Source organism: Larus michahellis, chromosome 2, assembly GCF_964199755.1.
Source record: "Larus michahellis chromosome 2, bLarMic1.1, whole genome shotgun sequence".
Taxonomy (NCBI): domain Eukaryota; kingdom Metazoa; phylum Chordata; class Aves; order Charadriiformes; family Laridae; genus Larus; species Larus michahellis.
The window spans coordinates 166707482-166721879 of record NC_133897.1 but is presented as its reverse complement, the minus strand read 5'-3'; the positions used below and the strand labels follow the sequence as shown (position 1 = coordinate 166721879).

Sequence of the window (14398 nt, the reverse complement as noted above, 5' to 3'; positions counted from 1 at the left end):
CTTTTGTCTGAATGGCCTTTTTCCTTGGCTTCTTTGGCTTTCCTTGGGACAGGCTCTGTATTTATTATTCCTTTCAGAGAGATGTATTGTATTTATATTTATAGCTTATTTTTTTTTCCTAGGATCTTCCAGAAAAGAGCTGTGCTGAGCTCCAGTTAAAACTTACTAGCTCTACCAGGAACACTTCTGCTGGGGACACCATGTGCTGCAGTTACTTCTCTGGGGACATGTTAACTAAAGCCCAAATCTCAGGGCTTTAAAAAGGTTAATGTATTGAAAGTCTGCTTCGGAAAGCCTAAGAAAAAAATGCATGCCTAGGTGGGATCCTTACCAACCTGAAATGATTCTCCCTGCCTGCTTTACCTCCTTGGTCTTGTCCACTCATTGAATTTGGGCCTTGCACTTAACTTGGATTAGAAATTATAAAATCTCTGTCTCCCATGGTCAACTTGCCATAGCTATGGTAGGTCTTTCAAAGGAAAAAAATCTGTTCTGTTAAAGTAGACATGTTTTTTTTCTCTCATTTTCTCTATGTTTTTTCTGCTAGTGCATCTGGTGGGTAAATAAGGCAGGAGTAAGGTACTTCTTTACGACAAGGCTGCAAGGTGAGAGACCTCCTGGTGTCTTGGTTTTTCCCTGTGGAGATGAGGAGGAGGCAGGTACTTCACTACCTAAATGCATCTCCCTTTCACATGGTGGGATGCCTTCAGGTAAAGCTCATTTCTAAAACTAGGAAAATTTTATTTTGTATGTTCAGGAGAACTTGGCTAAACCAGGAAGGCGATTTCAAAAAACTGAGCAGGAGTTTATAAGTGTTCATGCAAACAGAGACCCTGAGTTAACCCATAGGTAATTGAATTTTTTTAATACATTGACCCCACTGTGTGAGAATGGGGGTTGGAAGAAGATTGATGCAAACACTGGCTTCATCCCATTTGTTAAAAGTGTAATCCCCTCAGTGGCTCCTCATTGCGTGGCCATGCTGAGGAGACCCAGGTCTTTTGTACAAGTCACTGCATAAATCCATAACAAAGAACTTCTGAGCATTGCCACATGAAACAGCGTCACGTTTTCCAATGCTGATGAAAAGCATATTGCCTGATGAGTGTGATTTTTGCTTACATTTCCCTATATCACTTATTTCATTGAAACTTCAACAGGAGGAAATAAAAACCTCCTAAACTTGCATGCCAGGTGCAACTTTGCAACATTAGACACAATGCTGCTTCTTTCATTCCCTTCCTATTTCCCTTTCTATTTTAAGCTCTTTTCCTTGAGGAAAGGAGCCTTGTCCAAATGTGCTCTTAGCCAGTCCTTTCTATGCTGGAATTTGTTGAATCTTTTTTGACTAGTTTCAACAGAAGAGCAGAAGTCATAAAGATAAATGGGGTTCCCATGGTTTATATGAAATGGAAATGCAGCTGAAGACGAAAACAGTGTTCTCACTGTGGAAGAGACTGAGGGCTGGTATAAAGTGTAGTCTCAGAAACCAGTGAGTCCACAGGGAGAAGCACCCTGGAAAGCTGTTGAGTTCTGGTGGCTAGAGACTTACCTGGTGTGTGTGTAGGTGTCTGCGCATCCACCAAGTTCTTGTTTGTCTATTTTCTGTAGCATTTTATTTTTCCCATGACAAGCTGCTGCTTCGTCTTTATTCTTTCTTTTTCCTCCTTTACCCCCTTCATCTTCTTCCACCTCTTCATTTTTGTATCAATTGTTGTCAAAACCCTAAAACAGAGACCTGAATTCAGCATTTTTCTCCAGAGTAGATCTCTTACTCTTGGGCCAGCAGCCAGAAATGAATCCGTTTCTCTCCCTTGAGCTCTATTTCCCAGTGCCAGCGGTGGATGGCTCTCATTGTGGATCATAGTCTTCAATAAAGAGTTACTCTCTTGGATAACTTAGGTGAACACTGTGAAAGGTCTTCAAGGGGGGGAAGTAGAACCTTCTAATGGGTCCCCTGTTCCCGGAAAAAGAAGAAGGTGCTTGATGGGTGAGACTTGTCTGTCCAGGTGGGTTGTGAAGGGATTAAGTCACAGGACTTGAATACAAGTAGTGCCCATTGTGCTTAATCCTTATTGATAAACTGAGGATTTAGGGTGGATCATAGTGAGCAGGTTGCTCCCTACCTCCAATTTACTTCTTTCAAGACTTTCAGAGTGCAAAGGAGGAGTTTGGATACCAAGTAACTTTCTGATGAAAATTGTTGGGTTTTTTTTTCAGCAGAAGGTGATTTTATAACTTTAGTTAAGATTTTCAAATGAGCAAAGACACAGGTGCAAGAAATCTATGTCTCTCTTAACAGCACGGACATAGCTCTTGGTGGTGTATGGGGGATAAATGCATTGCAATTCTGAGGTTCTGAGCTGCTTTACTACAGCTATGTTAAGTATTATAAGTAGAAAGATTGAACGCTCGTCCTGTTTTTCCTCTTTTCCCTTTTTATTGCAGTTACTGTAATTATTGCCTCTTCTTTTCTGCAACTTTTGAGTTATTTTGGGTTTGCTACAAAATTGAGTTCAGGGAGGCAATTGACTTCACCTGGCTGCAGAAAAAGCCATTAGGAGCTTCAAATTAGTGTGACATAATTAATAGGTAAAGAAGATTAACGTGGGGAACACAGGCAATTTTCATTAACATTAGGTGAAAGGATGTTCCTGTCGATACCTTTACCATGCATGTTGTCCTGGACCTCCAGCTTTTCCCTTTGGACATTAATTATATCCAGATCACTAGAGACAAGACCCTATAAGCCTGCTCAGGTGTCGCGTTTGGCTTGTCTTGAAGAGGAACCGAAAGACATTTCCACTTGCCATCTCACTCAGATTTCTCCTTCTCCTGCCACAACTGCTGTGGGTGATGGTTTGAGCTAATGACTGATTGTCATGGCACCTGAGAGCCCCAGCAATGCCCATGTGCATCGGCAGCATTTTCTCCCTCCTGAGCAGGATGAGGGGAAGCAGATCATGAGCCCCAAGGTTATATTTTGCTCCAGGCACTGATACCTCATCCCTCCACTGCCCAGTCCTCATCCCAACTGTCTCCTGTAGTCAGAGGTATGATAAATTAGGGATTATAACTGCACTGAAACATGGGAAGGAAAGCACTCTGAGTCTCTACTGGAATAATGGTTGCAAAAATCACATGTGAGGCTTGTATGGATTTTTAAGGTGCTCAGCCTCTCTCTACAGCTACCTGAAAGGAGATTGTAACAGGGTAAGTGTTGGTCTCTGCTCCCAAGTAACAAGATAGGATGAGAGCAAATGTCCTCGAGTTGTGCCAGGGGAGGTTTAGGATGGATATTAGGAAAAATTTCTTCACTGAAAGGATTGTTAAGCGTTGGAACAGGATGCTCAGGGGAGTGGTGGAGTGACCATCTCTGGACGTATTTGGAAGACGGGTAGATGTGGTGCTGAGGGACATGGCTTATTGGTTACTTGGCAGTGTTAGATTAATGGTTGGACTCAATGATCTTAAAGGTCTTTTCCAACCCAAATGATTCTATGATTCTATAATTCAGTTTCCTTTTTTTTTTTTTTTTGTCTTGGTGTTGGCCCAAAGAGCTAGGGGTAGCAGAGAGCCCAGGATACCACCTCCACATAGCAGATAGGTGTGTGGTGGTGTTGCATGTCTGGATTTAAACCTGGCGTGGTCTCACTGATTTTTGCCTAGAGGAAGCGATTTCTGGGATAAACCATCCCCGAAACAACTCCTGAGTTTGTCTTGGCAATACAGAGCTGGGCAGCTAGCTAACAATAAAATATGGTTTGTGCCCTCGGTCTGTTTTATTTACTAGTGGACATATTCCCTTCAAGGTTTATTATGAGGCAGTTTGCTGGGATGACTAGATGGGAATGGTTAACGGCAGGGAGAAGGCAGCAAAGTCTGATGGAGGGGACTGTTTGGCTTCAGTGATGTCCCCTCCTCCTCCTCCCTCTCTGTCCCTCCTCAGTGCACTGTCAGCATCATTGCACAAGGAATATCTCACAGTGCGCACATGCAGTTATCACGTGATGGGATACAACTATTTTTCTTGTGAAGGGAAGGGATTTTTGGTGCAAAACTAAGCACAAGAACAACAAAAAGAAAAGCCAATGCGTGCATTTCCAGGAGTGCAACAAGGTGGGTTACGAGACAGTGGCTCCATCTCAAGCTGCAAATCCTTAATATCACGTTGCCAGCTGAGGTCTCCCATTGCAGTTGTCCAGAACACATATAGAAACACTTTGCTTTGGTAGAGCAAGCCCACCCTTTCCATTTGGTCCACCCACCTATAGCTTTTCAGACAGAAGAATTAAGAAACAGTAGGAAAATATCAGAATTGCCAGTGTTAGATGCTAATATTTTAGCAATTGAAATAAATATAACAGGTCATCACCATTTGCTAGGTGAAGGTTGAGCTGATAGCAGAGGAAGTCAGGTTGCCCTGTCTCCTGCCAAGGGAATTCTGCTGGAAAGCAAATGGGAAAATAACTGGAAACTGTAAAAATGTTTTTGGAAATATCAAGTTAGGGAAGCGGAGGAGAAACGATTTGCATGCAGGATTCTGTAACATATCCACCACAAACTCTTCACTGCTTTCAGAACCCACAGTGTAAGTCAAAGTCATCTTTTCCCAGTTGTGGCCTTGGACTCTATTAGCGTTGGGGCGTGCAAGGTATTTACTGGATATCGGCAACCTCGTACTCCTTCTTGGGGAATTTTTAGCACTCACTTTATGTAGTCAAAGAAGTTTAATTTTTTATTAGACACAGATGTACTGCACATTCACTTTCTTTCACAGTCAGTATGTCTTCACGTAGCTTGGCAGTACAGATGCATTTTTGCTTTGCTTTCTGCTGCTGTTTTCAAATTGTTTGCTTGTCCACTTGAACTGCTGAATCCTCCATGAACAGTTACAACATCTCTGCTTGATGTGTGGAAGCTTGAAACTGGAGCAGTTAAAACAACCCCCTTGTTACTATTTTCTTTTCTTTTCTAAAACCAAAACCAAACCACAACCAGAACTGGCAGCATGCTGTAACATTAAATTAAAGTCCAGGGGCAGGAAACTGCAAGCCAGAGTCAGTGTAATTTTCTCAGATAAGACTTCTCCAAGCATTGCATTTTCAAAGTAATTTTTTTGGAAATTCTGGTCAAATGTTGCATCTGCCTTCGCTTTTTTTTTTCTTTTTTTTTTTTTTCCCCATTTAATTTGCACTTGTTTGAGGTTTGGGGCTGATATGGTGCTCTCTGGTAGATATTTATGGATTGAAATTTCAGGCCTTCAAGGGGGAGTTCATCATCTCACAGTCATCTTGCATTTGGCTAAAGTAAATGTGGTGAGGCTTAAAAAGTTAGGTATTTCCTTGTCTTCTGAGTATGAGCCTCACATGTTTTCCTGCTGTGTTTTTTCTCTTTTCCATTACGGAAAAACGGTACAGGGTGAGCAAATTAGTCTCCCCATGGCCACCCAGGGGAGGCTGGGAAAATCTCACCCACCCACATTAGCACCTGAATTTCTGTGTAGTTTTTAACTCTATGGACCAACTCAGGACGCACAGTGTTTCTCATGGTGTTGCAGGGACTCAGAAATGCAGTGTGCACAGTCCCTGCAATGAAATTGGTGCTTCTCCCACCTTTTACAACATTTGGCATATTTCATCTTTGCTTTTGGTGTTGTTTTGGCATTTTAAATGACTCCTCAGAGGTACCTACTGGATGCTGTCAATCTGCAGGAGCGTCTCCAGGTGGGAACACATTGAAGTCTGCAGTACATATTATTTGGGGGGATTAATGAAATACTGTTCCTTGCTGGGTGCTTATAATTGAGGACTTAAAGGAATTTCCAGCCCCGGTTTGATTGCATCATGGTCCATCTGAGGCTTCATTCAGCAAAGTACGTAAGTGTGTAAGAACTCAGTATCACTGGGCCAGGCTAAAAATCTGTTGAGGCAAATTCAGTTTTTCACAAAATGTGTGGTACAGTCCTCTCAGCATAGATAATTAGAAATTTAGCCAAGCTGAAGCCATGTCCTGACTACCCATTGTCCCATATTATTAACCCAGATCGAGTTGGCACGAAAAAATCTCCGGCAACTGAGGTCAGTGCAGTCAGTAAATATCTAAAAACTCTTAACCTATGCTGTTGTTTTGTCAAAGATTAAATGAAAGCTGGATCTTGTTACTAACAACTGCAATTCCTGGGGGACAGGTAAACCCAAGCTAAATTCTTGTGTTATATAGCCTCATATATAAAGCAAAGGAGTGTCTGGGACAGCTGATTTAGGAGGAACTGCAGGACGAGAAGAGTGGGAAAATCTCTAGGAGTGAGCCCCTGTGCATTTGGATTAAAGACCATTTAATGCCCTGGATTTGTGTCAACCTGATAGACTGATCGAGGACTTTATTTACGGCAAGCACAGGACTGAATTGTCTCGTGCAAGTGCTGCTGCGGGTGAGATGTGTGAGAAGCGGTGGAAAATCCCCTGATTGCACTGTTTGGATGTGGAGCTTGTCCTCAAGCACCGGGGGATGCATCCTCAGGACCAACCTGAGCAGTGCATCAAGCGGGCTTCTCCTTTTATTTAATATTCCTGGTTTTCCCCGTGCTCTGTTGATGACTTTCTGCTTTTCCAAATGCAGGTTGGGAGTGTGGTGTTTTAACAGCTTAGGAAAATCTGGTTAGGGGATGCGGAATATGTCATAGTTGCAGTCTGTTGGCTTGAAAATATTAATCGTAGCTCCTGTTTGAGTTTCTATAATGCTTCAGATCAGAGGAGCAGCTTGCTAATAGCAGTGGCTGTTTGAATGTGCTGTAGTGTGCCGGGTGGGTGAGCTTTTGGACTTGGAAGTTTCAGGTAGAGCAGCTTCTGGGAAACCTGCAAAAACTGAACCAGGTGGGAGGTGGAATAAGGCTAAACCATGGGAAAATCTGCTGTAAATCAGCTGCCATAAAACTGTTGCCAAAGATATAGGTATAAATGAGTGTTTCTCTGGTGACTATTACCAATCAAAACCCAAATGCCTGTTTAAAGCTTATTTAAGTGATCTATCCGTTCTCCGTAATATATCCAAGTCCAACCTTCTCTGCCTATATTCTCAGGGGATGATGAAGCTGTGGAGGAGTTCGTGATAGTTTCACAGGGTTTAGAGTTGGGAAATGAAGCTAACCAAAAAAAAAAAAAAAAAAAAATCCAACTACCATCAAACCCCCAAACTCCAAACAATCAAACCCTCACTTCAGGATTCTCCTTTTAGGGCAGATTTGACCAAAGTGGGTCCTTGGGAATGAAGCTGAGTGAAGTCATCTTGGCAGCAGCAATAGCTATTCCTGGAGTTGACTCATTGACCTTTGCAGTTGGGCTATCAGGAAGAAATAGGAAGAAGAGGAGAGTCTCTTAGGGGCTGGAAGATGAAAGTGTGGAGGATCCATCTGGGCTCCCATCTCCCTCCTGCCCCAAAGGTTTTGAGCCCATGGAGCAGTTGCACTTTGCTTGCTGCTTCCTCCCCTTTTCTGAAGGCAGTATCTATCTGCTCGCATGCCCTCCTGCTCTGGAAAGTGATGGTTAACAGTGCTGTTGTGCTTGCCGTTTCTCATTCATTTGCGGCTCTGATACTCCCACTTGATAAATGAGCAGAATTCGTTTATATTCCGATTGCTAATAATTCCTACAAATGCTGCCTCATCATCAATGCAGCAGCGTCTTTACTGTCCTGATGATGCTGGAGTAAGTATAGGCAAAAAACAGTACACATTGTATCATCAAACACTGTGTAAGGCTACATCAGACCCACCTACTTGGGATAAATTTCTACAGGGAGGAGGAACCTGCATCCCCCTTCAAAGGATCAGCTGGGACCCCCTTTCAAAGCAATTGGTGGTCTCCAGTGTTAACATATCTTCTTCCTTTTTGTCTTCACAGCCACCCAGATTGATCCCAGCGAACTACAGGAACTTTTTCAGGAGACTTCAGCCAATGTCTTCCGAATTAACTCCAATGGTGCGTATAATGAAAGGTTTCCTAGTCAATTGTGTGCTGTCCTGCTGATGACTTGTGTGCGTGTACGCAGTGCATGGCAGCTCCTGTTGTCAGGGAGCAGATATTAATGGAGTTTTTCTGCTGCTGCATCTCATGAGCACCATCACATGTCCAATACACAGTTCTTTATAAGATGTAAAAATATTCCACCATATGTTCCATTAAACAGGCACAGATATATTCCAATCCTTGCTGAGACCACATCCTTTTCTATTTTTAATTGTGTCATCTGTTACAATAGAGAGTTAGAGCACAGAAAGGTGGAACAAGCCAGACTCATTTTCTGATGTGTTGCAGCACTACTGCGTTCATATGACCTTGCAAAACATCAATCTCCCTTATGAAAACACCAACACCATAACTCTTCTGTTATTCTTCACTCTGTAGACTGAGTGAGGATGCTATTCCTGCTCCTGTCTCCCCAGACCCTAGAGATGCCGAGTGCTTCCCTTCTTTGGAGGCATGCTCTGGCTCATGAGTTTTGTTAGGTTGGGCTGCAGAGATGTATTTTGCAGATAGATATAAAGTAACATTGCTGAATGGTGGTTAATGTCATGGTATCCCAGTTCTAAAACACACTAGTGTCAGACAAGAAGCAAAAATTGCAGGGTGTTGATTTTACAGTAGACCTTGAAATTGCTTCTGAATCACCTGGACAGCTTCTCTGTCTGGTCTGGTCTGATCTGTGTCTTTGTGAACTGGATGACAGAGAGGGATGGTCTAGGTGTAGTGAAAGGATCTTAGTGCTTCCTTATTTCTGTAATTATTCCCCCACATGTCCCAGGGATAAAGCCCCAGTCCTTGTAGCAAGTAATCCTTGCTAGAAGAAGGATGTGAAGTAAAACTTCTAAAACATAGTCATGGAATCATAGAATCTTCATGATTGGAAAGGACCCTTGAGATCATCAAGTCCAACCATACACACACCAAAAAAAAAAAAAAAAAAGAAAAAAAAAAACACACACAAAGACCACAAACCACCACAAACAAACAACCTACAGTCTCTGCCACTAGAGCATGCCCTGAAGTGCCACATCTAGACATTTCTTAAATACCTCTAGGGATGGTGACTCAACCAGCTCCCTGGGCAGGCTCTTCCAGTGCCTGACCACTCTTTCAGTAAAGTCATTCTTCCTAATATCTAATCTAAACCTCCCCTGCCACAGCTTCAGACCATTTCCTCTGGTCCTGTCATTATTCACCTGGGAGAAGAGGCCAACAGCCACCTCTCTCCAACCTCCTTTCAGGGAGTTGTAGAGGGCAATGAGGTGTTCCCTCAGCCTCCTCTTCTCCAAGCTAAACATGCCCAGTTCCCTCAGCCTCTCCTCATATGCCCTGGTGTCCAGACCCCTCACCAGCCTGGTAGCTCTCCTCTGGACACACTCCAGCACTTCCATGTCCCTCTTGTACAGAGGGGCCCAGACCTGAACACAGTACTCAAGGTGAGGCCTCACCAGTGCCGAGTACAGAGGCACGATCACTTCCCTACTCCTGCTGGCCACACTATTCCTGATACAAGCCAGAATGCTGTTGGCCTTCTTGGCCACCTGGGCACACTGCTGGCTCGTGTTAAGCTGGCCATCCACCAGCACCCCCAGGTCCTTTTCTGCTGGGCGGCTTTCCAGCCACTCTTCCCCAAGCCTGTAGCGTTGCTTGGAGTTGTTGTGACCAAAGTGCAGAACCCGTCCCTTGGCCTTATTAAACCTCATGCAGTTGGCCTTGGCCCATCAATCCAGCCTGTCCAGGTCCCTCCCTCTGGAGAGCCTTCCTACCCTCAAGCAGATCAACACTCCCACCTAGTTTGGTGTCGTCTGCATACTTACTGAGGGTGCACTCAATCCCCTCATCCACATCATCGATAAAGATATTAAAGAAAACTGGCCCCAAAACTGAGCCCTGAGGGACACCACTGTGACCGGTCATCAAGAGGATTTCACCCCATTAATCACAACTCTCTGGGCACGGCCATCCAGCCAGTTTTTAACCCAGCCAAGAGTACACTTGTCTATGCCATGATTCGCCAGCTTCTCCAGGAGAATGCTATGGGGGACGGTGTCAAAGGCCTTCCCAAAGTCCAGATAGACAACATCCACAGCCTTCCCCACATCCAGAAGGCGGGTCACATGGTCATAGAAAGAGATCAGGTTGGTTAAGCAGGACCTTCCTTTCCTAAACCCATGTTGGCTGGCCCTGATCCCTTGGCTGCCCTGCACTTGCCGTGAGAGCTCACTCAAGATGATCCTCTCCATGATCTTTCCTGGTACCGAGGTCAGGCTGACTGGGCCTGTAGTCATGTCTTCTTTAGAGGAATTGTGTATACTCCATCTGCCAGGAAAGTTCAAGCACCATTTTTTCTCTGACTAGAAGGAATTGGTAGGTTTGAGTTTATTTTCGACAATCATCACCTTTATCAGGACTTGCTGCAACACGGATGTACCTTGCCCCAAGCACTGTGAGCCTCATTGCTGCTCTCTGCTATCCCAGAAGGTGAAGACCTGAAAACAAAGTAGGCTCTGGGTAGGCTCCATGAAGCTATTCCAGTGCCCAGCTTCCTGTAAAATTGGAAGGAAAATAATTATTCAGACTTTTCTTTGTGCCTTTGGGTGGAATAACCTTATGCAACAGGACAGGATGGGTGCTGGCTGGCTATAAAGCTATTTTGAAGAAAAGACCTGGGGCTACTGGTCAACCGCAAGTTGAACATGAATTAACAGAAATCATATTCCTTTTTGTAAATACTTGAAGGGTGACTGTAGAGTAGGTGGAGCCATAACCTCTCAGATGTGCATGGTGAAAAGACAAGAGGCAAAGGGCATCTGAAACACAGAACCTTCCAACTCAATATGAGGAAAATGTTCTGACCACCAGGGTTGTCAACCAGTGCAACAAGAGACCAGAGAGTCTGTGAGATCTCCATCCTTCAAGATCTTAAGGGCTGGATAAGACTCTGAACAACTTGCTCTTAAGTGGACCTTCTCTGAGCAGAAGGTTGGATTAAAGACCTCCAGAGATGCCCTCTAACCTGTATGAGTCTATGATTCTTCAGTAGTTTGTCAAAATCTCAATTCCTGCACAAACAAAATGATTCTGAATGGGTTAAAAGCAAAATGGGAAATGCACACTTCATGTTTATTTATTTTTTGTTATTTTTCATAGGAGTGACTAATACATGCATTATACAAACAGTTGTTTAAAACACTTGTTATTCATAGGTTTTTTTTTTGGTAAACTGTTTGGATACTACAAGCTCAAGAGCTTTCTTCACACGGAAGATGAAGAAGTGAGAAATTCAGCCATTGAAAGTCACCTTTGGGTTGACAGTGATATTTGTCCACTGGGATACTGGAGAGTAGTGGTGGGATTGATGGTGTTTGGGGTGAAGGACAACCATGCACTGCATAAGGTGGAGAAATTAATAGAATCAGAGAATGGATGGATTTGGATGTCATCTTGTCCAACCCCTTTGCGCATGGAGGGCCACTTAGAGTTGATTGACCAGGACCATGTCCAGATGGTGTTTGAATGTCTCCAAGGATGGAAACTCCACAACCTCCCTGGGCAACCTGTGCCAGTGCTCAGTCACCCTCAGTTTCCTGATGTTCAGAGGGAGGTTCTTGTGTTCCAGTTTGTGCCCATTGCCTCTGATCCTGTCACTGGGCACCACTAAAAAGAGCCTGGCTCCATCTTCTTTGCTCCCTCTCTTCAGGTATTTATATACGTTAATAAGAACCCCACTGAGTCTTGTCTTCTCCAGGCTGAATAGTCCCAGCTCTCTCAGCCTTTCCTCATAGGAGAGATGCTCCAGAACCTTAATCATCTTTGTGGCCCTTTGCTGGGCTCTGTCCAGTATGTCCCTGTCTCTCTTGTACTGAGGAGCCCAGAACTGGACACAACACTCCAGGTGGGGCCTCACCAGTGTTGAATAGATGGAGACGATTACCTCCCTTGACCTACTGGCAATGCTTTGCCTAATGGAGCCCAGGATGCCTTTCACTTTCTTTGTGGCAAGGGCATGTTACTGGCTCATGTTCAAGCTGGTGCCCACCAGGACCCCCATGCCCTTTTTCCTGAGCTTTTCCTTGAGAAAACTTCACCTGGGCTTGTGACTACTTGAACTTCCCAGTTGTGATCACCGGTACTTTGCTTACAGGTGGATGTATAATCATATTATAACACACAGCAATACCTGTATTAGCATGAATTTCAGCTGCTCCAGCACTGTTTTACCTTGACAGTGGTAATGATGAATGGTAGTAGCACTTCTGCTACCAAACCAAGGGCTCTGTGTGAAGTTTTGCAACCTGCTCACATTTTGCAACCTGCTCACAAGTTTGGGTGTGCTATTAATACCCAAACTCGCCAGGCTAGGGCTGACTTCATATGTCTCTGTGCTGTAATCACAACTCCTGCTGTAGTGGAGTCTATCCTGAGAAACCCTTATGATGAGTGGTGCATCTTTTTTGAAATGCCACAATCCAATGTCTATTTTTATTCTTTGTTAGAATTGCATTAGTCCATTCAATTAGGTTTTGAGCAATTTCCGATGGTCTTTGTTTCTCCTCTTGAGGTGTTACGGAGCACGTGATGATGTGCTTTCTGTTAAGAGTTGCCTGTATTGAGTGGTCTGTGAAGCAGGTAATGACAGTGTCTGTACTTAAAACTATTTTGCAAAATTGGAGAGTGTACAGAGAAGAGCTATGACAACTGTTTGAAATCTGCAAATCAGTCTTTAAAATACATGCTATCCGAACTTCTGTTTGAGACATCTAAGACGACTTGATCATGGTGTGTAAGTACCTCTCTGGGAAGAAAGACATCAAATAGATGGCATAGGGCTCATTAATCTAACATTCTTGCACATAACGAGATCAGGAGATAGGAGTGAAAGCTAGACAAATTCAATCTTTCTGTACGAGGATAACTAGCCATTAGAACTGCTTATTGAGGGGACGTGATGGATTTGGCATTGCTTCCAAGCTGTAAATCAAGATTCAAATGTCTTTTTACAAGATATACTTTAGTCCAGCTACAGTCTACGGTCTTGATATAGGAGTGATGGGGCAAAATTTTATGGTAGGAAATCAGATTGGATAATCAGAATTGCTCTCTCTGGCCTTTAAAATCTATGAATCTATGAATTTATAATGCCTTTTAAAGTGCTTTTAGGTTGAAGAAATGCCCATGAGATACTCTACTGTTGTTGCTCTGTTCACCACCCATATTAATTTTTTGTCTGCTAGAGTAATTTTCATTCAGTTTGTGTGTGGCTTCTTCATAGCTTTTTCCCCAAAAGTGGGTACAGCTTTTCAGGCGAGGGATGCTGAGTGTACTGCTAAGGTTTTGCAGAGCTCATCCACAGCAGGTAAAGAACTTTGTAGGGTTATAAAATGGGAAAGGATGTCCATGATCCCTTCTGCCCTGTACAGCTGTACCATATGGTCTCCTCAGGAAACCCAGCAAGCTCCATCTCAGAGCACATAGCAAAAGCCAGTGCTGTTGTATTTGTACCACCATGCAAGCGGTATTGCAGATGCTCACCAGATGATGGTTTGTATTCCTGTTGCGCTAAGCATGGCATGTTGAATGTCCTTCAGGATTGCATAAATCAAATCACAGCTCCTCTTTTCCTTCTTTTCCTGCCTTACGCTGGCCTCTTTGGGGCTTTCCAGGTTCCCCAACGCATTTGGAGGCCAAACCATGCACTTGAAATGCTCTTCTCCCCCTCGGGGTGCTAAAGGTGTCATCAGCTCCTCAAGCTATGCCTCTGCTGATTGAATTCCCAAAATGACATCTTGTCGGCAGTTTTGCCTATATTTTTTTCTGTCTTTGGGGAATGACTATTTTTAATGAAACAAGAAGTCAACTTGGTACTGGGATTTTAAAGCATTGTTGATTTCTATTGAGTAACACTAAAAAAGTAATAAATGTTGCATCCTTTGTCCCTCTTTTCTCCCCTTACTCTTTTTGCAGAAATCCGGGCCTTTGGAGTGATTTAAATTCTTCTTGGTCAGTTCAGGGCTTGCCTTCTGACTAAGGGGGATCTTTGCAGCTCTGAGCTGATCTTGCCTGAACTCACGTATAAATGCTTCCTGTTCCCTTTTTCTGCTCTGAAAATTGACATCTTCCTCGTGTGTTAACTAAAAGTCTTAGTCAGAATAGTTGGTTCTGTTTATGTGCTACTGGATCACTCTCCTGCCAGGTCATGAGCTTAAAGACTGTTTTGGTTTTTGTTTTTTGTTTTTTTTAATCCCATCTCTTACAGAAGTTTCCAGGGCTAGAAGGAGCTTTTTCCTGTTCTTTACATCTGCTTTCTTTCTCCCTAATTCTTTGGGCGCTGTCCCTGTTGAGCATAGGGAAGTTTATCTGATAGTGATTTGACT

General features: G+C 43.6%; 1 protein-coding gene across 8 annotated transcripts in view; it reads left to right on the top strand.

The window, feature by feature from the left end:
• TSNARE1 (t-SNARE domain containing 1) overlaps positions 1-14398 on the top strand; it is a 521888-nt gene that overhangs the window by 173746 nt on the left and 333744 nt on the right. For all 8 annotated transcript variants that reach the window (XM_074577946.1, XM_074577941.1, XM_074577945.1 and 5 more), the window contains one exon: positions 7902-7979. In XM_074577946.1, the coding sequence (XP_074434047.1) occupies positions 7902-7979 (78 nt within the window). The remainder of the gene's footprint in view (positions 1-7901; positions 7980-14398) is intronic.